Genomic DNA, 26064 nt, shown 5'->3' on the forward strand with positions numbered 1-26064 from the left:
AGTTTTATCCTTTTTAAAACTTCCTCCTTTTGAACCAGCAGAAACAATAGATTTAAGGTTTCTTTCCTATAAATGCTGTTTTCTTTTAGCTTTGGCTTCTGGACGGAGAAGGAGTGAAATCCATGCCTTCTCTATTTCTGATGCTTGCCTTCGATTTAACAGGGATAAATCTTCTGTTACTCTTTTAACGGATCCTGCTTTTTTGGCAAAGAATCAGATTCCAGATAAGGGTGCAGAATCAGTCGTGATTCCTGCACTCCCTAGCGATTCTATTTCTGTACTTTTATGTCCAGTAAGAATCCTTTCTATTTATCTGGATAGAACGAGTAGTTTACGTTCTGTTTCTAACTCAAGACTCTTTATTCCTATTAAAAAAGGAATCTCAGATCTTTCTGTTAAAACTATTTCTACTTGGATATGCAAATGCATATCTTTAGCTTATGGTTCTTCTAAGTCAGAACTTTTAAATAGTTTTAATGTTAAAGCTCATGATGTTAGGGGTATCTCTACATCCTGGGCTCTGTTTAACAGTGCATCTTTAGAAGAGGTACTGTCTGCAGGTTTCTGGAGAAATGAGAACTCTTTTATATCTCATTACCTCCAATCTATGGCTACTTTTGCCGAGAGTTTATACTCTCTTGGACCTATAGTTTCAGCACAAAGATTGAACTTTCCTCCTGTTTCTTCTGTTACAGGGGATTCAGCTTTACGTTAGATTCTGTTACTCAGAATTTATGATGGTAACGTATTTATAGCTATAAAATATTCAAATTTTAAAGTAAATTTGGATTTTATTAGATAAATACTTACCATCATAAATTATAGGTCCCACCCACCTCCCCTTCATCCCCTTTCCCTACGTTTCTGTCTTGAGGAAATTGAATGGGAGAATATGGGCAAACAGGGGTATATGTCCGGACCAGTGAGAGTACGTTTATTTTTAGTCGGGATTTTCCATCTGACCTATGACGCAATTGGGGTTACACTCAGAATTTATGATGGTAAGTATTTATCTAATAAAATCCAAATTTACTTTAAAATTTGAATAATTCAGCTGATACACATTTCAAACGTCTTTGTTTCATGTCCTCTCCGTCAAAAGTTTCTAATTATATGAATTATTCGCAGTTTCCGGTTATTTCTCCACGAAATGAAAATAGACAAAACAATTTGAACTGTTGTTTTATTTTTGCACAACACATTTTCTTTAACATTTTATTTTGAAAAATGTTGGAAGGCTTATTTGGAGAAGAAGATTTAACCTCTTCGAAAATATCCGAGCCTTCCAAACCTGGAATACAGTCACCACCAAGACCACGTTATCAGTGTGGTCTAGCAGGAATTAGTAACCAAGGAGCCACATGTTATCTTAATTCTCTGCTGCAAACCTTACTATACACTCCAGAATTTCGTGGTGAGAATTGGATAACGAAAAATAAATAGCAAAATTCAAATTTCATCTTTTGTCAGGATATACAGCATGTACAGTACATGTATATAAAAGAACGAAATGAAAATCAATCACAGTCTGTCCTTTCTGTTTGACATGTTTGATGTATCTTTACCAGGGCTTTTTCCTGCATATATATTTGATGGCAAGATTATACACCATTCCTAATGAAAAAAATGTTTTCCCTTATCTGCGTTACAAATTATTCCCATTATGATAAAGATTGTTATTTTTCAACTTGTACAAAATCCAGACACAAGTTTCCACTTCCCAAAAACAATATTTGATGTGGCCTAAAATACATGTAGTCAATTTTGATATAAAATAAGATTGCAAAATTGTGTGTTGCATGTATATAACAGGGTGCTTCTTTCAAACAAAATGAGTTATGTATAAAAATAAGATGTGGTATGATTGCCAATGAGACAACTCTCCACAAGAGACCAAATTACACAGAAATTAACAACTATAGGTCGTTGTTCGGCCTTCAACAATGAGTAAAACCCAAACTCAAGATATTATGTCAGATAGAGTTGTTATAGTTCCAGGGGGAAAATGCAAAACTACTATAAAACTTAATCTGCATTTAATGAAAATAACACTAAATGAGTTGGGTGCATCTGAAGTGCTTTTCTGAATATACCTTTTTTACTACTAAAAGTTTTTGCTGGATGTTTTACAAGTCATAAATGCTCAAACCTAACAAGGTGAAAGCCATAGATGCATGTATAAGTACCACTGTCTCTAACTGAATACATATGGAGTTTATTATTTAATGTACTTTCAGAATCATTATTTGACTTGACAGAACATGAGCTAGGAAGTTTTGATAGTAAAGATATTCCTGGGAAAAAGGTATAAATGATATGATTTTCTTGAATGTAACTTTTTTATGCATATCTTATAAATCATTTAATACATTTAAATACATATTTAAAGTAGCATTGCAAACAATGTTTTGGGGGTGGTAAATTACTGCAAATTATTCATTACCTTATATAACTTGCCAATACTATACAAAGGATATACAGTCTCAAGGGTTTGTTTTAACATGTTTTAAGCAAAGGAAAATATTAAGACTAGGATTAAGAGGGGACACAGAAAAAGTCTGTTTATAGTACAGGTTGTTTTAACCTGCCCTTTGCAATACAATTAATTTATAAGGACATAGAAATGCTGGGGCATCCATCTTATCTTGTAACTTGTAGGTGCTTTCATGCCTACATTTCATCTCAAATGTCTAAGACATTTGTATCAAAGTGTTTAATCAGCAATGTCCTAGAAACTTTCAAAAGTCATTGCTGATCAACTATTTATATTGGAGATATGTCACTTGCCTTGGAAATGTAATTAATGTGGATTTCTTTTAGACACTCTCACCCTACATTTTTGTCAGATTTTTATTAAATTAAAATCAGAAGTTTATTTAGCAATGTCTTGGATAAACTCCATAATCAGCACCATTCAACTATTTTTACAAGAGGTATGTCACTTTGAAATGAAATTACATGTATATGGAAAATTTTAAGTGCTCCCTTGCCTACATTTTTTTCACATTTAAAAAAAAATATATTGAAGGTTAATATAAGCAATATTTTGGTAGCCTGAATGTTCTATGCATTTGAAATATTGGACAAATTATTAGAGTTTTTGCCCTTGGACAGATATAATATATGCTGTGGTGGAGGCATATTTTTTACTGTGAACAAAAGTCAGTGGTTTTCTCTGGGCACTCCAGCTTCCTCCGCCAATAAAAACTGACTGCCACAAAATAGTACAATAGTGCTGAAAGTGGCGTAAACACCAATCAATCAATCAATTTTTGCTGTGACAAATTATAATGATTAAAAACTCAAGTCAATATTATATAGGTATACATAAGTACTATCAGTATGTGGATTTACATTGTAGGCTAGAGTGATACCATTACAATTACAGAAATTGTTTACAAGATTATTACTGAGTAATCAACAAAGTATATCTACAACAGAGCTGACTGATAGTTTTGGATGGAATAACAAAGAGGTGTGTGATTATTCTGTGTAGTCATTTAGTAATGGTATATTGCTTATAGGTTGACAAAGTATTTTGTCATGAGACTGAATAATTTCAATCACCTTACTTCATTGACTCATGGGGAAATGTATACTACAGGAAACTAGCTAAGGTAGCTACAGCTGTTGATTGAATATTGCTGCTCAAGAAACAAAACAAAAATCAAAAACAGCATGTCTAACAGGTTTCAAGAAGTCCCATCATAAAATCTGATTGAATCAGCAGTATTTGTGAAAACCCTGTAGAAATAAAAAATCATCAGACCATTGGAAGAAAGAACCATTGTTACTGAATTAAAGTATATTACATTTGTAGCCCTTGGTTTTGATAGATGTAAGAACTTTCCCCAGTTTAGATATATCATTTTCAATGTTTTAGTTCTATTAAAAACATTACAATAAAAGGTAGGATGAGAAATACTGTCTATTTTTTTTAAGAGAAACATAATATTTACAGATATGATGTTGATAATACTGTAATTTTGTTTTAAGTACAAAAAAATGTATACAAAAGTCTGTGGTATCTGTAATCTTGGAAAATTAACTTTTCTGTCCTCTCAGTATCTTAAAAATTTAGTTTATTTCTTATCTCCTGTTCTTTAAGGATAAATCAAGATTAAACATAAACCTGGAAATTTCTTTTAATCAGGAATTACAACAACATGATGTGCAGGAACTTAATCGTATCTTGTTTAGTGCTGTGGAAGCTTCATTAGTAGGGACTTCAGGAAAGGACTTGATAAACAGACTTTACCATGGAACACTTGTCAATCAGGTAATGAGCAGACTTTGCTATGGAACACTTGTCAATCAGGTAATAAACAGACTTTACTATGGAACACTTGTCATTCAGGTAATAAACAGACTTTACTATGGAACACTTGTCATTCAGGTAATAAACAGACTTTACTATGGAACACTTGTCAATCAAATAATGAGCAGACTTACCATGGAACGCTTGTGGATCAGGTAATGAGCAGACTTTACCATGGAACACTTGTCAATCAGGTAATGAGCAGACTTTACTATGGAACACTTGTCAATCAGGTAATAAACAGACTTTACTATGGAACACTTGTCAATCAGGTTATAAACAGACTTTATTATGGAACACTTGTCAATCAAATAATGAGCAGACTTACCATGGAACACTCATTAAAGAGGTGAAATTCAAATCCACAAATGACAATAAGCCACCATTTTGAATTGCTGGAATTCACAAATATGCGATTAATACAATGTAATCGAAATACAACAATTCCTACCTCAAAAATGCCTTTTTAATGAGATATTATATGTTACATGATTCGTACAAGTAAGGAAATAATCTTCAGGCTTGAAATTTCCATTTGAATGATGTCAATTCTTGCCATAACGTTTATGCTCCAAAATCATTCGATAAATTTTATTCGTTCTTAAATTTATACATTTTTACAAGCCCTTATGGACTATTTCAATTGCCTCCTCTACATGTCGCCAGTAAAACTGTATTTGTGACGATCAAGTGCCCAATTGATTGGGACAACATTTCAACTACAGAATTGTCATTCCTTCAATATGCTATTATTTTATATCATTCTACAATTGAAACAAGACGACATTGAAAAAACACCAGACCAACCTTCAAAACAGTATGAATAGTGTTAGTTTACTGAATGAACTAATCGAACAAACCATCATTTTGCAAAAAATTAATATAAAATTGTCTATAGCCATTTATTATTCAGGTTTTTGAGAGTAATCTGGTTATTTAAATGTCAAAGTACGGTGGGTGGGTGGGGAGTTTCAACCAATACTTGTCTAATTTTAATGTGTTGCTTCTGATGACAAAATTGAAGTCAAGTTCAAATTTAACATTTTATCTACAATGTATTACCTTTCAAGAGTTATGATCCTTGATAGATTGGAAAATGGCACTTTATGTTGCTTCTTTGAATAACATGTGAACCATTCAACCAATGCTTTTCAAATTTTGATATGTTGTTACTCATGACAAAATAGAGTTCAAATAAGATATTGACCATTTTATCATTCAGGAGAAATGGTCATGAAAATTTTTAAAATATACGCAGAATGAGGTAGGTTGAACAAGCCTGAAAGCACCTTCAAAATACAGAAAACCTGGTTTGCTGTCAATTTGATAGCTAATTTCTTGTAAATGAAAAAGCATGCACTTAAAAAATAGTCTGAAGTAAAAAATTGCATTTTATATTTATAGAGTACATTTTTTTATTTACATTTTTTTTCATATTCAAACATTGGTAAACAGATAATTTTATGTTCTTCAATTTCATCATAGAGCTTAGAAAATGTATCTATTTAAAAAAAAGCAATATAATAAGGAGGATGTCAAATTTCATGGTTAAAGTAAAAGAAAGAAGACCTATCCTAAATCTTTACAGTATGTTCTTACACAATGATAAAACATGTTTGTTCAAATCAAATTGGCTCTTTTTACAAATGGAATAGATTTTATATTTAGACTAAATCTTGGGTAATAAATGTTGTTTTCTCTCATTTATAATGTTTTCATAGTATCTTTTTATGCTATTTTTGTCATTTAATGGCACACAATCTTCTCATGTAAAATATGAAATTATCAAAATACTATTTACATTATAGATCATTTGCTCTGTGTGTGGAAAAGTTAGTGAAAGAGAGGTAAGATAATAAACAAGATATAATAAGTTCAATGATTTCTGATACACATCAAGTCAAGGTAACCAGTAAAAATATTAATTCATACCAGTATGGAAAACAATTTTTTTTTTTTAATTTGTTTAAAACATCTTGAGGTTGAGTCAGAAAGGAAATATTCACTGAGCTTCATATGACCAAAGTTTGTTATTTACAAATATTTGATGTAACTCCATATAAATAGAATAATATGAAAGTATCTTGTCATCTAACAGATGTATATCATCTCACTTCTGAAATCTGTTAATATACAATTTTTTTTACTTTTTTTTAAAATTTGGATAGGCCTGTGATACTAATGTGTAAGATACTGATTTATGATTGTGGGATGTAAATTATCAATATTTGTAATTTTAGGAGGATTATTTAGATTTAACATTAACAGTTGCTGGCAACAATAGTTTGGAAGAAGCTCTTTGTGGTAGCTTTGTTGATATGGAAAGTATGGATGGTAAAAACCAATACAAATGTGAATCTTGTAACAAACTTGTCAATGCTAAAAAGGTAAATAACTAAGACTATTTACTCAGGATCTTTGAGGTCTTTGCTATATCACAGGTTAAGAACATTGTAAAGCTGAGGTAGTCTGACGTTCACCTCATGCCTTTAACGTGTGAGGTTGCTGGTTAAATCTACATATAATCAGTGTTTAGACTGTTAATATTGCTAATATTGCTGAATTAGGTGTTGAAATAGGTATTTACTGATTCTCTACTAAGCATGCATCATTTGTGAATAAAAGCATGAAAGGTACTATGTTTTCTTGTGGACTTTTATCTTATTAGAAAGATTTGTATGCTCTTGTCGATCATGAGATAGTATCCAGAATTAAATTTTGTAAAAAAAAAAATCCTATTTATCTGTATTTTACTTATAAATGGACTTAGTTTTTCTGCCAGTTAACATTACATTCACTCTGTGGTTATGGTTTTAAAAATTTTAATAACTTTCTTAAACTATCCTGGATTTCTACCAAACTTGGACAGCAGCTTGTTTATGATGAAAAGCTAGTATCTAGAAGGAAATTTTGTAAAAATTTATTTCCTGTTTTTCTGTATATTACTTATAAATGGACTTAGTTTTTCTTCCACTAAACATTACATATAGTCTGCAATTAAAGTTTTTAAAACATTTATTAGATTCATAAACCATCCTGGATTTTTACCAAACTTGGACAGAAGCTTCTTACAATCAACGTTTTATTTCATTAAGTGTAAATCTATTATGTGCATTCCCCTATCACACTGAAAACATAGACAACAGCAAAAGTAGGCGAGACACTGGGTTCTGCATAACCCTTACGAATTTTTAACTTGGAAAATTGCAAAGCCTGAGCGGGGCCATTTGTGTCCTCAGACACATTCTTCTTTATATTTAGAATGAAACTCGAGTAAAATTGTAGCACAAAGTATTTTATTTCCATGTTATATTTATATGTTATACTCAGGAGTGTGTATTTTATATTCCCTACCATATGTGTTCTGTTAATCATACTGTTAATTTTTATGTTATTTTAGGGAGCCAAATTAAGAAGTTTACCAGAAATTCTGTCTATCTCTTTTCTAAGATTTAGTTTTGACTACCAAAAGATGGAAAGATACAAGGTAATATATAGAGAGATAAACAGTAAAACCAGCAAAAATGAACTCTATTGTAGAGAATGGTTACAAATAAGTCAACATACAAATCGATCATTCTGAATATATATAAACTATAATAAATGACTATTGTGTCTCTAAGCATTTCAGACATGTATTTATTTTTGAAATGGTTTCTACATAACTTCAGTAATTTAAGCATTGAATGAAATATTACTCTTGTAAAAGATTAATTCTCACCAGATTTATCAGGTTTTTAATTCAGAAAATAAATTTTATTTTTCAGGAGGCAGGAAGACTGGTTTTCCCACATACCATTGACATGGCTCCATATTGTGAAAAGGTATCATTATGTTATAAGGGACATAACTTTCCATTGATTATATATATATTTTTTATTGGAAAATTTTGTTAAACACACAATTAGTTTAATCAAATACAAATTTTGTCCTTTTTGAAAAAATTTTAAGGGAACAACTAACAATTTATTGATTATTGTCAAAAAATTTAAATGATTCTTGTATTTAAAACATTTATCTCTTTATTTCTTACTGGTAAGACTATATTTGTTGGGCTAGATAGCTGATAAACCCCTACCAATTGCCTACAGAGGTCACTACAGTTTCTTTTTAAAGGACTACCTTTAATCCCTGGATAGAGTTTAGAATCATTTAAGATATTTTAAGGGTTATGTTTTACTGCAATTAGGCTAATTTAATTTAAAATGATTGTTAATTTATGTACTTGATATATTTCCCTACCGTAAAAGCTTTTATGAGACACCATAGATCACATGTTCTATCTTTGACACCATAGATCACATGTTCTATCTTTGACACCATAGATCACATGTTCTATCTTTGACACCATAGATCACATGTTCTATCTTTAACACCATAGATCACATGTTCTATCTTTAAATGTTTAATGAGACACCATAGATTACATGTTCTATCTTAAATGTTTATATTTTAATAGATTAGAGTGAGCTGTGTGAAATTGTGTTGTGCTCTAAATATATAACATTAACTTATGTAAGAACTATGAATAAAACAGAAACGAGTAAACATCTATGAGACAGCAATCCAGCAAGCATCAGTAATGTACAAGCACCCACACCATAAACTAAATTATGTATCACACTGAGTCTAAACCTGTGAAAAAATCAACAAGGATTTTTGTTTTCAGGAAGATCATTCTTCAGAGTATGAGTTGTTTTCTGTTGTGATTCACAAAGGAGGAGCCTATGGTGGCCATTACCATGCATTTATAAAGGATGTAGACTCTCTTGGGAAGTGGACTCACCCAGTTAGTAGGAGTTACAATAGTTTGTAAATCTGTAGAATGGGAAAACACCATCAAGCAAAAATTCTGTTGCTTATTATTGATGATTGTTATGAACAAGCTCTTTTGATATGGAACTTTGTCATTAATAACACTATACAAAATCATTAGTTGTAGTATTTTTCAATTTCAACAGACACTTAAGAAATTCTAATTCTAAGAGTTCCTTGAAGGTATTGTTTTACATACAATTCAAAGGGTGTCATATGAAAATGTTTTGGATAACCCGACATAAATACAAGTAAAAATGGTGTAAATTAAATAGGAGGGATACCAACATAGACAAGTAATGTAGAAAAAAATAAGTAAAAATATAGATTCATCTGTTGCAAATGAAGAAATATTGTAAGTCATTGGAATTTGTTTCTACCTTAGGGTTGGTTGGTCATGTGTAAAAACATCTGCTTGAATAGGGAAATGTAGCGACCACTAATATGACATCATAATGAATAAGCTACCCATCACACAACACCCGAAATTATCATTTCATTGCACAAGACACTTGCAGTCACATTTGGTTTAATGCTAAACCACTTGGCTGAGTGTCATATAAAAGCAAATAAAATAGGGAGAAATTTTTTTTACCCTTTTAAAAATCTGAGTTAATGAGGGGGATTTATAAATAGAATTACTTCATAATAGGATGGTAATAGAAAATTCAAATGAATTCAAACTAAATGAAAATGGCAGCATTAATCCTATTGATCTGCGAGAGTTAATAATGCTGTTGTTTACAAACAAAATCACATTTTGATTTATCCACCTTTTTACAATACAATTACAGGTGTACAGAACACACAAGGCAATATACATATATAGTCTCCTGATATCCTCGTCTGTTGCTAGCCTTGCTTTTCTTACTGTTTCTGTAGGTTGTACAAAAGTTTTTTATATTTCTTGTGATGTACAAATATAGAATATTTCTTTAAATATTAGGATGAAGAAATTATCCAGCTTCCAACAGACCCAAGTACTGGTGAAGTTGACTACATTGAGGTAGACTCCCCTGTAGAGCTGATACAAGCCATTCTTGTCAGAAATCCTGTCCTCACTATAGACAAACTGTGTGCTGTAAGTCATAGTACCTTAAGTCAGATTTCTTCTAAAACTAAGCTATGCTATTCTTGTCAGGATTTGTACTACAAGTGTCAATTTATAATTTAAAATACTTATGTTTAGATGTAAATTGTATTGGTACTAGTTGTATTTTATGACATTGTCTATGCAATGTAAAATCTGTTTTTGGATGGTAAGATTTCATGTTTTAGAGTAAAATAGAAAAAAAAGTATAATACACATCTTGCAATTATTCCACCTCTAAGATACTGTTCATTAAATAGAAATATGTCCCTCAAAAATAAAAACTAGTAAGAAACAAATAAGCTATTTAAACATATATGTAGGCCTCAACTTTGTATAATATGTTTCTTTTGATTTTCCATTAGTTTATCATTATTCTGATGTGCTGTACAAAATATAGGGTCACATCTTTTGACCTAATGATCTTATACTGTTGTTTTCCAATTTATAGTAAATTTGTTTTCCAATAAATACCAAATTTCCCAGGGTTTATACATATGATGTCCTCTAAACAATTTTCAGTCAATGGCTGAAATTTGAATGTCAGAAATTTTCATTCTTCCCCAAAAAAGACAAAACATACCTGGATTATCAACTTTTATTTTTTATCTACAGGCAATTTCATTGAAAGAAAGTTGATCCTTATTATCCAGAGATTAAAGCATTTTTACATTCTAGATTTGTAGATTTGAGGAGAGTTGTTTTTGTGCTGGAAAGTTTAATTCAGTTGGAGTTAAAATAATCACAGATGATCCTTTCATTTTTTATTCAAACGTTTCTCAATAATTGTTCTCAATAAAAAACATGTGACATAGAACTGGCAGTTGATTTATTAAGTTTAATGAGCTCAAGGAGTGAAACTTTAACATGTATAATTGTTTTTTAACAGGAGATAAGTAAACAGACTGGGGTATCATGGAACAAAAGATTTAGGAAAAACTTTGGACCTATTGTTAAGGTTAGTTATGGTTAAGTCTGAAAACCATTGGAAGTAAAACACTGCACAACAGAAAATAGAATTTTTCTTTTATTTGTGGTAATAATTTTTTTTTAAATGTACATATCTATGAAATCATGAGTTGTAAGTTATCCTTTATAAAATACTATTGTCAGACTTTATTCGTATGAAATATCATAATTTTACTAAAAGAAACAATAGTTACTATAAGTGAAAGTTGTTTCCTGTAGAAAATTGTACTAAAAGAAAAAAAAAATTGCTATAGGTGGCAGTTGATCACTACCAAATTTGACAGATGACACAGTTTTTCACAGCTGTAAAATGTCTGTCCCAAAGCAAACTTAAAAATGGCATAAACGTTTTGGTTGAAACAAACAAAAAAGAGTCACAATTTATTTATTCGTTTGGTCTTTTCGCAAATGGTTGACATTTTACAATTGTGGTTGTAAAAAGCAAAAATCATGTATCTCACACAAATTATTAATTGATAAAACACATCATTTTTATGCCCCAGCCGAAGCAGAGGGGGCATTAAGTTTTTACCCTTGTCCGTCTGTCCGTACGTACGTACATCCCAAAATTGGTTTCTGTTCTCTAACTTAAGTTTGCCTCAACCAAATGTTATCAAACGCATACACAATGCTTATTACCACAAAACACCGAGCAAGATTGAATTTTGGTGGCGTCACTTTAACCGTTCTAGAGTTAAGCCCCTTTATAAATGGAAAAATTGCAAAATTTTTCATTTCCGTTCTCTAACTTAAGTTTGCCTCAACCAAATGCTATGACACACAATACACAATGCTTATTACCACAATACACAGATCAAGTTTGAATTTTGGTGGCGTCACTTTTACTGTTCTAGAGTTATGCCCCTTTACAAATAGAAAAATTAAGCAATTTTTCATTTTTTTTCTAAAAATATCAATGATGTCATTGTTCAAGTAATTTTTAAAATTGGAGTTATCTTCCTTTGTCCATGATTATAATTGAATCAACTTCAATCAATGCTTTATACAATGCAATGTTTAATTTTGCCTTCCACTGATAAAACACAGATCAAGTTGAATTTGGGAAGTGTCACTTTAACCATTATTGAGTTATGCCCCTTTATAAATCGAAAAATTGCAAAATTTTTAGTTTCCGTTCTGTAACTTAAGTTTGCCCAAACCAAACATGAAACCTATACACAATACTTATTACCACAAAACTAAGATCAACTACAAATTTGGGTAGCGTCACTTTTATTGTTCTTGAGTTATGTCCCTTTATAATGTATGCCAGCGGGGGCATCATCTGTGTCCATGGGGACACATTCTCCATTTATTTGTATTTTCTTTGATAAAGTCAACTGAAGTCTTTAGGTTCTGAAATTTTCAGTGTGATGGATAATTTGATAGAATAATTAATTCAGAGTTCTGATCATGTTGATGACATTAGTAGAAAGACAATAGAATGAATTTGTTGTCTTCATTTTACTTGATGTTTCTGAATAATTCTAATAACAATAAATGTCAACAACATTCAGTACTTCATCATTTGTATAGAAATAGATCTATTTTAAAAGGTTGTATAGATATATTTTTCTTGTTGTATTTTCAGTTTTTAGAAAAAAATCATGAAGTATTTGTATTTGACCCTGGTAGTAATCATGTATCACTAGGAAATTCTACGAAAGTGACGGGTGATAAAGAACAAAATTCTCCTACAGCAACTGCTGAGCCAAGAAATAAGAGGTAAACTTCTTAATCAGAACTTCTCTCAATAGCTTCTCTCTGTTACAGCTTTTTCATTTTGTTGATAGTAAACTTACGGTGACCTAAAGTTAACTTCTGTGTCATTTGGTCATTGATGGAGAGTTGTCTCATTGGCAATCATACCACATTTTCTTATTTTTATATTAATTGACAGTTAGTGTCAGAATTATTAAGAATCTAAAGGCTTATCTTGCCATAAGTAAACCTCATGTATAGGTCATATCATCTTTTTCATTTAAAGACAAATTCCTACTCAGGGAAGAATTACAATCTTCGAGAGAACCATCAATAAAACTGATATTCACATTGATCCAGGCTTGTATAGATTTCATAGCCTCTAAGCACAGAAGTAATTACTGAGTGACAAACTGTTGATGTGTTATTTCATGGAATACCCATTATAAAAATCTAAAAATATCACTGATGAAAACACATAGCTTTAGTTCATCATCTATGCAGATGATTATACATTTATTTGAAACAAATAAAAGATGGTAAAAAAACTCTTATTTCTGTTGTAGACCACAATCACCAACACCAATGCCTGGTCAAGCTTGGTTTAACTTTGATGACTCAAGAGTTTCTCCAATCAGAGAAAAGGAAATAGAAAAACAATATCAAGGAAAAGAAAGTGCTTATATGTTGTTCTACAGAAGGAAGACATTGACAAGACCAATAGAAGGTAGTATCCCTAAAAGTCATTTCATTGCACATTTATATACTTACACTGTAAGCTAACACTACCATTTAGATACTTACACTGTAAGCTAACACTACCATTTAGATACTTACACTGTAAGCTAACACTACCATTCTCGCTGGTCTTTATAGTGAATTAAGACTTTCCATTACTTGCATACATTATGAAAAACCTTTCCAGTACAGTTGGTATTAAGAAGAGTAAAGGATTTATTTGAGTCTACCTTATTGAGTAGAATACTGTATTCGTACTTTTGCCTTGGGTTTTGTTTCACCTTGACGGAGTCAAAAAGTGAGACATAGGTATGCTATTTCTGGCAGCGGAAACGGCGTCAACAGCAGCAGAGAAGGCAGCGTCAACAAGGGATTAGGTAGTTTATGGGGAACCACTAGTGGTAGGTCAATGATATTTGGTATGCAGTTGTATAAACATTGGTACATCTCATTTCCATGGAGATTATTTTGCCCCACCCCCTCAGTCACGGTCTATTGACATTGAAACTTTTGCTTAGTTTACATGTATTAGTTTGTGTTTAGGTCAGTTTATGGGGAACCACTAGTGGTAGGCCAATGATATTTGGTATGCAGTTGTTTTACTGTTGGCACATCTCATTTCTATGGAGATTATTTGGGCCTGCCCCCTCAGTCATAGTCTATTGACTTTCAAACTTTTGCTTAGTTTACATGTATTAGTTTGTGATTAGGTCAGTTTATGGGGAACCACTTGTGGTAGGTCAGTGATATTTGGTATGCAGTTTTGTTAGCATTGGCACATCTCATTTCTATGGAGATTGTTTGGTCCTGTACCTTCAGTCATTGTTCATTGACTTTGAAAATGTTTCATAACTTACATGTTAAAGTATTGCTATTTTAATTTTAATATTTGAATTTTACTATCAAAATAACGAAAAGGTGAGACATATCTCTGTATTAACAGTTTATTGTATTGACCAATTGTTTAGTCCAAGTGAATGAGCCTTTATTTAAGTATGAGGTATGTGATATCTTGTCTATTGTTAAGCGTTATATTTAGATTTATATATATACATGTCCCTTATTCTCACCAAATATTACTGTGTGTAAAACAAGTAAAAATAAAAATGTTATGAATATAAATTAAAGATCAGCAAAATATTCTGTAAGCTTTGAGTTTCCTTATTGATTTTTACATCTCTAGATATAGGAAGATGTGGTATGAGTGCCAATGAGACAACTCTCCATCCAAGTTACAATTTATAAAAGTAAACCATTATAGGTCAAGGTACGGCCTTCAACACAGAGCATTGGCTCACACTGAACAGCAAGCTATAAAGGGCCCCAAAATATTACTAGTGTAAAACCATTAAAACGGAAAAACCAACGGTCTAATCTATATAAAAACGAGAAACGAGAAACACGTCTACCCATTTGAAATGTTGATAGATGTATACTAGTTTCTGCTTCTATGCAGATTTGGTCTTCAAAGTGAGTATATCTTTAATTTTAGCTGAAGGAAATCCAGCATACAAGGTTCCAGATAACCTAGTTACAGATATTATCATAGAAAATGATGAACTCAGTAGAAAAAGGTATTTATAACGTCACCTCACTGAAAAAGGTACTTATAACATCATCTCACCAAAAGGGTACTTATAACACCACCTCACCAAAAAGGTATTTATAACATCACCTCATTGAAAAAGGTAATTATAACATCACCTCACCAAAAAGGTACTTATAACACCACCTCACCAAAAAGGTACTTATAACACCACCTCACCAAAAAGGTACTTATAACACCATCGCACCAAAAAGGTACTTATAACACCACCTCACCAAAAAAGTACTTATAACACCATCTCACCAAAAAGGTACTTATAACATCACCTCACAGAAAAAGGTATGGGTTGTGCTCATTGTTGAAGGCTGTAAAGCAACCTATAGTTGTTAATTTCTGTGTCAATTGGTCTCTTGTGGAGAGTTGTCTCATTGGCAATCATACCACATCTTCTTATTTTTATAATAACATCCCCTAACCAAAAGAGGTAATTTTAACATCAAAGTTAACGCTACAGAAAAATGCACTGAAAACATCAATGTTAACTCTTCAGAAACAGGAACTAATAACAACATTAACTCTACAGGAAAGGGTACTTATAACATCAAAAATAACTCAACAGAATTGATTGATTGCTTGTTGGTTGCACAATGTCTAGTGGCAAATATTTCATGTATATTCAGGATGAGAACAAATTAATAATAAATACTATAGGTAGGTCCTGTAATACAGGCCGTCTGAAGGTCGGGGAAATTTGGACCACCACTATAAAATGAGAGTATTTAGGTTAGGGACAAATTTTTTCTATGCAACAGGCCACTTACAGACCCCTCAAAGAGTTGTTGCAAGAGTTCTTAGCTTGGCACACTCTTTACACGGACGTTGCTGCATACTTGTACATCCTGCATAGACAAATGGACGCCCCACTTTGGCAATGGTTTTAATGCCAGTCGAAAGAAGACTAAAGTGACCATTTTTCTATTTCCCATTCACCTTTTGGGGCAACTCCACAGAAAAAGGTACTTTTTACATCCAAGTTTACTCCATAAAAAAAAGTATTAATAACATCCATGTTTACTCCACAAAAAAGGGTACATATAACACAGAAAGAGGTACTTATAACATCACTGCACAAAAAAGGTACATATAACTTCAAAGTTAACTCCACAGAAAAAGTACTTTTTACATCCAAGTTTACTCCACAAAAAAGTACTTATAACGTCCAAGTTTACTCCACAAAAAAGGTACTTCTAACATCCAACTTTACTCCACAAAACAGGTACTTACAACATCCAAGTTACTTATGGCATAGTACATAAAAGTTTACTCCACATAAAGAGGTACTTATAGCATCATTGCACAAAAAAGGTACTTATAACTTCAAAGTTAACTCCGCTGAAAGAGGTACTGATGACATCTCTTCACTGGAAAGGGAAAAACTAACATTTAATGAATTGTCAGTTGACTTATTTTGAGATATGTTTGCTACAACTATCAATGAGAACATAATTAGGAATGGGTAGGGATAAATGTAATGTCTGACCACAGATGTAAAATATCTGTTTCAGACAGGAATATGAGATAGAAGTCAACACGATTACTGTACAGATCCACTTCAGCCAATCATATCAGTACTACTCTGGGGCATTACATCCTAGACCAGACCAGTGTGGCTGGATGGAACTTACTGTTGACAGGAGGAAAACTATAGCTGATCTAAAAATAGCAGTAACTGAGGTCAGTACCAATGGTACTATGATAGTGCAGAGTGCTTACACTTATAATTCAGATTTATTTGATTGTATAGTTTGTATAAAGACAAAGTATGCTTAGCAGCAAATAGAATAGAATGGTTTGGCTATGGCAAGCTAAAATATTAAATATGTACTCCTTAATACAGTAATGGAATTTTTTATAGTGCTCTAATCATTTCAAGTGTATACAAACAAATGATTCCTTTTTTTTTAAGTTTCTAATAATTTCATCTATTATTCTGAATAAAGATGTAAGACTGATAGGAGAATCTACAAGTATATCTGAATGAACAAGGGAGTCATTTGCTTGAAATATTGTGTTGCATTGTATATGATCTATACTGTCATAATTAATAGAATAGTTCTTAGAATGTATATGGAATTTAGTGTTTAATATTTTGGACTCTCCAACTTGGAATTGATATACCTAGCCATGAATATAGTGATGTTAAATAGTGTAGGGAAAACACACTCTTAATGAGAATAAATGACTTTAATATTTGTGAATTTTCCTGTATATTTCTGATGTCACAATGCTTAAATAAATGTTATTATATATCAGTAAGAGTCGATTGTTCAATGAAGTCAGGTCAACCAGGATAACTGAAATTCTGTTGAACATTTTGGAATTATTGAATAGAAAGGAGAAAATCTTATAACCTGGAACATTTTTAAATGATTTTCTATTTATTCTGTGTTTCAGTTAGGAGGAGAACTGGTACCTGAAATATTTGTAATACAAAGGTTGAAGGAGTTACCAGCTGGCCACCATTTATATGAGTTTTTATCTGGTAAATGATTACATGTTATAGATCTGTTAGGTGTTGATGCTTCAGGAGACTTCTTTGTTCATCAATCTTATACTAGCTTACAGACATAGTCCTTTAAAGACAGTGTCCATATGTTTGGATATTAAAATATTGAGCTGATTTAGCATCATCACAATAGCCAGATTTTTTTTGAAACTGACGTTGATATAAAATTTTAGAAGGTGAATAATCCATTAATTCATGAGAATGATAATTGTATTTCAGCATGCTTATAATCATGTTTGGAAGTGCTGTATTTTCCTCTAAAAATTAAGCACTTATGACTTTTTTATTGGATTGTGTCCTGTAGCCTCTTATCATAACTGAACATCTTAAAATTTCAAACCAAGAGAAATGAAGAACTAATTGTATGTCAACAGAAGATCTATAAATAGAAAGAGAAAGACAGCAACACATCAATACATTGAATCATAGAAATATTCTCAGTAGGAAACTTGAAGAATATGGATGCCACAGGTCTAACATTGACAGAACTATTTTATATAATATCAGAAACTTAAGTCTTTTATTAAGAAATATTTTCTAATTTGAAAACAATTACTGTTTCAAAAATAATCCATCAAAGAGAATAAAGGTTGAACTTAATATAATGTCTACCTGACTAATGAACAACAATTATTACAGGTGATGACAGTAAACAGATAAAGGACATTACTATTGACGATGGAACTATGTTATTTATATGGGATGGTCATCAGGTTAGTAGATACATTACTATCTGTTTATATTTTGTAAAAATGAACATAATATAAGCTTAACATTTTACTATATCTATGATGACTTTTTGAATTGGTCATATTAACTTATAAACATCACCTTTCACACCATCATTTTGTTCACATTTTAATTTTCTGTGTCATTATATATGCCTAAAGTTGCCTAAAAATGCATTTGGCCACAAAAATAGGTAAAAATTTCAACACTACTTTGAACTAACGAATATTTATAAGATATGCATTTACTTAAAATCATTCCAAGTTAAAACTTATGATAAAATAAGAGGTTTAAAGAATTTGAAAAATTTCAGTTTATGACAGTTATCCAAGGAAAATAGTTTAAAAGCATTTTTGTATAGTTAGACACAGAACTGGAGAACATTATTATATGAGAAGAAATCAGGCAGATACTGTTGATTACTTTGTACTCCGAATAAATTCTTCTGTGATAAATGGCAACAACTATGCCTTCTAAAATGTTATTGATAAGTTATTGAAAGTAATGAATTTCTAGAGTGTGATACAAAATTTGAGAGAGAGAGATTTTTGGCAAAGCCCTGTAGCTAAAAATGGTTCATACTTAACCAATAGCCTTCTGATCTGTATATTATCTGAATTAACACTATAACTGCAGTGATCTCCGCATGCCGTTTTAGCGTCGCGGCACCTGGCCGCTATATATAATTTTTTTCCCTGATGCTGTAATATTTTGAGGATGAATTTTTTTTTGTCTCTATACATTGCCGCCAAATCGATGTCCTAATTTTTGAACTTTCGTCTAATAACCGCTTGTGATCATAAAAATTATATCACCTTTAATTGTAATCCCTTCAAGTCGGACAATGGAGGCAATTAAGAGTGATTAAATGGGTGTTAATTGCCCTTTGGGTGATAACTGTTTGGATACGAATACCCCAAGCTGACACTTATGACATGACTAATAACACGTGGTCCAATCGCAAATTTTGACATCGAGAAAATGGAATAAAAAATTCATAAACAATTAGAAATCTACATTTGCATCATGGCATAACCGTCTCCTAAGAGAAGAAAAACTAAGCGGGGTACCTAGATGTTGACAAAATGGCTGACCAAACCAAGTTGTACAAATACGCATTTTTTTCATGTCGATTAAACAGCAATTTTTCATTTATAAGTAAAGAAATTCAAAGATATAAACGATTTATTTCTTTAGAAAAGAGGTGAAAGCACTGAATTTACAGATTGGACATATATTGAATTTACAGATTGGTTGTATATTGAATTTACAGATTGGTCGTATATTATTTCAAACAAACAACTTATAAAGAAGTAGTTTCTTTCTCTACCGGTACTTGTTACTCGAGAGAGTACATTAAACATTCTGATTTTCTGCAAAATAAGTTTGATACTTCATTAGAACGTGATGAAAATTGCCTTTAGTTAATGTTTCATCCATTTATTGCATCAAAAGCGTCATATTCATTCCAAATCGCTTGTCAAACATTGTTTATTTTCGTTAATTTTTCTTTGACCGCCATTGAAATATTTGTTCAAACAACGGATCGGATGCGGGATTCATCGGAAGGGGACCAGCTATGACCAAAATCCGCATTTTTACGATAATAACTACAGACGCACAAATGGCACAGCTGACAGAATAATAATGATCCAAAAAAGGAAAACTACTCATTCCACACGCATTAACAGACTTCCTTGCTAAATGTATTTATTTCTATGTAAATGCATTAATTGTTTCAATTTACTGATTAAAGTAGCTTAAATATATATCTTTTTGATGGGAAACAACTGGGACTAATACATTGAGTCCCAGGAAACAATAAATTTCATAAACATGATAAAAAGAATAGTTTTTTAATTGAAATTTTATTAATATATGATACTTTCTTTTCCTTTTTGATATAAAAAAAAAGGTTTTTTTTGTACTAGATATTTAGTTGTAGTTTCTGACAAGAGGAAAAATCTAATTCTGTAAGAGGAAAAATATAATTCTGTAACTATAAATGAATATTGAAGACATAAACTGAAACAACTGTTATACTTTAATTGTATTCTCACATGTCTCAGTTATGAATTGAACAATATAAACATTATTTAAAGGAAATAGAGCATTGCCGCGAATCATCAAATGACATTGAAAAGAAATACAATTTATTTTTTTACGCCAAATGTGATGCTATCCAAAATTTCTGGGGAGAACACTGAAGTGGGAATGTTTATTATGACAGTTATTTACACTGTTTTTCTAGACAGGTAAGTTATTTTTATTTGACAGAAATGTTGCTTAAAACTGAAATAAATCAACACAATTTATCATTTAAAACCTGGTAAGACAAAGTTTTAAGGGAACTTTGCTGGTTGCTGGTTTATATTGAAAATATGGCATTTATTTTTTATACTCAATTTTGAAAATTTTGAGTGTTGTATATGCTATCTTTTCTGTCATTGAAGAACATTATTGTTTACAGGTGAATGGAACAACTGTACCATCTGGGCTGGAATATGAACCTATTCTACTTAACATATCTTATGGGAATGACCAACTGTTTATTAGAGGTTTTTCTAAAAGTTTGACATTGGAGCAGTTCAAGGTCATTGTTAGTGAGGAGTCGAGGATTAGAACCAAGGATCTGAGATTAAAAAGAATTGTAAATCAAGGTGAGTTTAAAGTCAAGTAGAAGATGGGGATTAGAATAAGGATATAAGAATTAAAAAGACTTTTAAAAGGACTTGATTTTACCAAGAATTGGTATTAAGGTGAGTACAAGTTCATTGTAAATGAGGAGAAGAGATTAGAATTAAAGACCTGATTTAGATTCAACTTTTAAAAAGTATCTGATATAAAATGAAAAGATTTAATGTATAATTACACCTCATGTAAGAATCCTGGGTTTTGATTGGTTGATAGCCAGTGTATTTTTCACCAATTTACTTTTACCAAATGAATATCGTTCATTTTTAAACAGCGCTGGGGTATATGCAAAAAGGATATGCCTTTTTTACCCTCTCTGCCGTAGTATTTGCCAAAAAATACTCTATCCGACTGGACGCTTGTAATGTCATGATCATCAATGCGTTTTATGTCACGATCATCAATGCGTTTTGTACGTTAACATTCGGTGTAATTAAACAGATATAGCATGTTCTTGAGGGGTATTTGCGAAAAATACCAGTCTTGAGAATGAATTTCCCTCGCCTTACGGCTCGCGAAATTTAACATTCTCGCGACTGGTATTTTTCACAAATACCCCTCCTTAACATGATATATCTGTTCATTATTTGGTTGAGGCATATTGCAATGATTATGCTGTATATTTATGCATAGTTGTAGAAATTGATAAAAATTAAATTATGTAGGCCCAATTCAAATACAGATTGAATTCAGCATATGTCCAACATACCTTCGCCTAAAAAAATAGGAAGTGTAAAGAAATATGTGATTTTTCTATCATCGAGTATAGCTGTTTGATATTTTCAACATATATGTTTTGTGAGTAGTAAATAAAAATAGTCTAACTATATGTACAAATTAACTTTTATTTGTAGACACCAACCCAAAACTGATAGATTTTTCCAGTGATTTATTGGATACAACTTTAGAAACACTTAGACTTAAGAATGGAGATGAAATAATTGTAGAGGACAAATCGGAGTAAGAATTAGTTGTTTTCTTATTAAATACAAAATATCATTCATTAAACAATTATTCTTCTATCTGGAAGTGTTTAACGACCTTGACTGGCTGCCCTCGCACGGTTGGGTATTCTTCGGTTTTCTTATATCAACTTTAAGGGAAAATATTTTAATTCATATGATCCAAGGAACAAGTGTGAACTATTGCACCTAGTTTATTTGATATTAAACCTGGTAGAAAACCTCCTTATGGTGTTAGGTTCAAATTGGGACTCATGTTTGGTCATTTAATCAGCAAAGTACCAAACTTATTTTTCAAATTTGAAAAACATCAGTAAATATTGTGCATTGGTGAATTCACAGTCTCACTTTTTCATAAATGTAAAATTAGTCTTTTAAAACAGAAGAGAAGTAGTATATGTATATGGGTGTATGATCATATCACCTTGACAGTATTTGGTCATATTTGACATCAGAAAGCTAAGATAGATGAATATTTCTTAAAATTTATCATATAAGAGGTCAGTTATTCCAATATAATCAGATGTGGATACATGTGTAATGTTGTTTAATTTCAGACAATCTGTGTCAGATAGAACCTTTCAGAACAAAATGAAAATGACCTATCCTATATATATAGAAAATCGCTGTAGTAATGTAAGTATCTGAAGACATGTGTTTGATTATTGGAAATCAATGCTTAACTTAAAAGTAACACAATCTGAATATAAATAAAAAGATATCTAAAGGGCAATAAAAAGTCAAAGTAAAGAACAGACAATGCAGCAATAAAAAGACAGATAATATCCCACAAAACATTATACCAATAAAACAACCTAAAAGTTCAGCAACATGAAATCACTTTAAGCAAAGGTATCTCAGGTGGCTTGTAAATGAACGCAATTCCTGCTTCAATATTATATATATTTTTACTATTTAAGGGGACCAAATGAGGGTCCTTATAATGATTACTCCTAAATATTAATCATTATAAGTTGCATCCATTCTTCACCAATAAATAACTTGCTAAATATCAAGGAAAGTAAACATTATTGTTTTATAAAAATTGTTCTATCTTCATTGTATATAAAGCATGTATTCTGTTTCAGAATGAAAGAATCCCAGTTTAAAGTTGAATTTTTATGTTTATAGATTTTACATGATGACAACAAGCGCATAAGATTAGAAGTTACAGCAGACATGGTAAATTTACGTCTATATTCTTTAAGATATTACAAAATTTGTACTGGTTGAGGACCATTTACTGTCAGTAACCATCTGGTATTTTGTCCAATAGCAGAGGCATTGTATTAATTCGGCATACAGCTATCATCTGCAGAAAAAACACTTTTATTTCATTTTTAAAAACTTAGTTTTGTTTGATTTGATTCAGACTAGGAAATGCTGAGTTTTCTGTTTTTAAAGGCAGTGCTTTAATGCCTTTCTAGTTGCCGGGTCAATCCTTCCTTCCGCGATATCCAACTTATCTACGTGGGGGGTCATTAGACTCCAAGTAGATCCGGAAATGTTGAATTCTCTCCTCTTCTTATTGCGATATAAAATGTTTTTTGTTTCATTTCATCTACATTGGGAAATAGAGAAACGATCATTGTGTTTTGTTAGTTTTAAAAACTTTTGATATATTAGTATTTTGCATTATAAGCAGTCAACCGATTGACAAACTAGAATTATTGAATTCCGTGTGGAAAGAGCTCAGGTTAATTTCGAGTGTTATCTGCAATCTAGATGTTTATAAATCATTTCAGTCGTTGATATAATAATTAAAGGTCGACTGAACATGAATTATATTATACAATTTAAAGCGCATTTCTGTTTATGCACGTGAACCCGTCTAACGTTATTTTCGCAGTTATATAAAGTAGCAAATTATCGTTCGTGAATAGGTGGCGCCGTGGTAGCGGATCCTGTTCCTCTACTTCCGGTTTCTGCACTGTGCAACTATTTCAGTTATATTTTTAATTAACGATGCCAAGTACTTGTTGTTGTGTACCTGGATGTCATTTAAGAGGAGGACATGCATTTCCAAATGACTTAAAAAGAAGGAAAAGTTGGATCAACGCCATGGCCCATACGCAGATTGGACGAGAACACGATGATATCGTGGAGTCCATCTCAATCAGCTGTTGTTTGCAAGGCACGTTTTACTGAAAAAAGACTACGTGCAGGAAACTATTCATGGTAAAACTCTATTTTCTTTGTGAAATATATAGTTATATATGTAATCGCCATGCGAATAAACCAAAGTCTGTTTACAACCGCAATTATCGTTTTAGAATAAAAGGGGGTGGGTAATTCAAGACGTCATAATTTTTTGGAATACGATTCAATGTGATCTGTTTGAGATTTTTTGGTGATTGCTACAATTATAATGATTTCTTACAAGAGGTATATCATACTGAGAATTATTTTAGCAGTAATTATGCTAATGACAGTTACTAATGTAGTAATGACAGGAATGCATAAGCTATGCCTCATAGACTTTCTTGAAAAATATCAATGACAATGTTAACAGGAACAAAACAATGACATGCTCTTATCTATATTATAGTTATTTAGGTACAAACAATGTACGTTTGTTGCATAAGTCTCTCATTGTTTGTCCTTTGGATTTACATAACAAACATTGAATCAGGCAAACATAGTTTTATCCAGATTGTAATGAATAAATCTAGTTAATATTTCGCCAGGTAGTACAAAGTATACATTGCTAATGGAAGTTCATTTAATTATAAAAAAACTAATGTTTTATAACCTTTTTCAGGGCGCAAACCCACCATACAGAGACTTAAGTCTACTGCAATTCCCAGCCTATTTTCCTGGACCAAGCAAGAGACTGAATCGTCCGCAAAAAGAAAAATCAGGGCAGTTTCCTGTGAAAACAAAAGAACTAAACTTGATGAATATTGTAGTAGAAATCTAGAGGAAAGTTTTGATTGTAAAGTTGGTTTTCCTGAAGAAGTCATTCATACTGCAGAAAGGATTTATGACTGTCCACCACCAACTGCCGAGCTAATGTTGAGCTTCACAGATGGAATTACGCAAACACCATCAATGCCTATGTTTTCAGCAGAGAATTTTGAAATGAAGACACATGACACAGCCATGCATTTTTATACCGGTTTAGAGTTGTATACTAAATTTTTATTTGTTTTGACCACACTTGGTCCAGCAGCACATTGTTTGAGATACATATATTTTCAAATTGATAGGGTGTCAGTTGAAAATCAGTTTTTTTATGACTTTGATGAAATTGAGGCATCATACAACCAACTTTGAACTGTCTAGATTCTAGATTGAATCTAGTGTTAAGAATATTGTGTATACATGGATTGTTTTTATGTCTAAACAGTGGTGTGAGGCTAACACTTGGCCATCTAGTGGTTTAGTCAGGTATTTTTCACCATCCAACTTCAAATTAAAGTTTCCTACGACTTGGATTATTATTGACAGCACAGAATATCCCGTGATAAAACCTAAAGCTCCTAGAGCTCAGGCAACCTTTTCATCAAATAAAAACAGAAACACTGAAAATTCTTGAATGTTCGACACCTGGTGGTTTAGTCAACTATGTCTCTATGTCACATAGAGCGAATTATTGGACTTGGCAAAACATACAAAATTCTAATAAATCCTATGAATGGAACTGAAACAAAACTTTCATCTGAAATAACATTTAGTTGTTTTATGTTGTGTAATTTTAGAACTTGTATTGTGCCAAAGGATGCATAAATAAAAGTGACGCAATGAATTTTGTTCTGATATATATATATTTACAATTACATGCACATGTAAATTGTAATGCATATAAAAATAAGGAGATGTGGTATGATATTCAGTGAGTTTATCAAACTAAAGTGCATAAGAAATGGGTTTAAGCAGTTACAGGTGTTACTGTCAACGTACAATCTCCAACAATGAGAAAAACTCGTACCCTGT

General features: G+C 31.6%; 1 protein-coding gene and 1 long non-coding RNA gene across 3 annotated transcripts in view; both read left to right on the forward strand.

Annotated features, from left to right (window-relative positions):
* The first annotated feature begins 1061 nt into the window (after positions 1–1061).
* The window catches only part of LOC127731092 (ubiquitin carboxyl-terminal hydrolase 40-like), a 49522-nt gene continuing 24519 nt past the window's right edge, over positions 1062–26064 (forward strand). The window contains exons 1-22 of one of the 2 annotated variants that reach the window (XM_052239951.1): positions 1062–1414; positions 2238–2305; positions 3362–3475; positions 4154–4279; positions 4552–4590; positions 6127–6165; positions 6559–6705; positions 7719–7805; positions 8086–8142; positions 8988–9107; positions 10080–10214; positions 11113–11181; positions 12784–12917; positions 13460–13620; positions 15124–15205; positions 16743–16911; positions 17632–17719; positions 18383–18456; positions 20943–21132; positions 22021–22126; positions 22686–22764; positions 23260–23310. In XM_052239951.1, the coding sequence (XP_052095911.1) occupies positions 1228–1414; positions 2238–2305; positions 3362–3475; positions 4154–4279; positions 4552–4590; positions 6127–6165; positions 6559–6705; positions 7719–7805; positions 8086–8142; positions 8988–9107; positions 10080–10214; positions 11113–11181; positions 12784–12917; positions 13460–13620; positions 15124–15205; positions 16743–16911; positions 17632–17719; positions 18383–18456; positions 20943–21132; positions 22021–22126; positions 22686–22764; positions 23260–23310 (2322 nt within the window). In that variant the 5' untranslated portion in view covers positions 1062–1227. The remainder of the gene's footprint in view (positions 1415–2237; positions 2306–3361; positions 3476–4153; positions 4280–4551; positions 4591–6126; positions 6166–6558; positions 6706–7718; positions 7806–8085; positions 8143–8987; positions 9108–10079; positions 10215–11112; positions 11182–12783; positions 12918–13459; positions 13621–15123; positions 15206–16742; positions 16912–17631; positions 17720–18382; positions 18457–20942; positions 21133–22020; positions 22127–22685; positions 22765–23259; positions 23311–26064) is intronic. The other variant, XM_052239952.1, reaches the window with a different exon arrangement.
* Positions 23762–25876, forward strand: LOC127731095 (uncharacterized). Its single transcript, XR_007995492.1, has 2 exons — positions 23762–24306; positions 24890–25876. It is a non-coding gene; the product is annotated as an uncharacterized LOC127731095 (long non-coding RNA).

This window comes from Mytilus californianus, unplaced genomic scaffold (genome assembly GCF_021869535.1).
Source record: "Mytilus californianus isolate M0D057914Y unplaced genomic scaffold, xbMytCali1.0.p SCAF_2, whole genome shotgun sequence".
Taxonomy (NCBI): domain Eukaryota; kingdom Metazoa; phylum Mollusca; class Bivalvia; order Mytilida; family Mytilidae; genus Mytilus; species Mytilus californianus.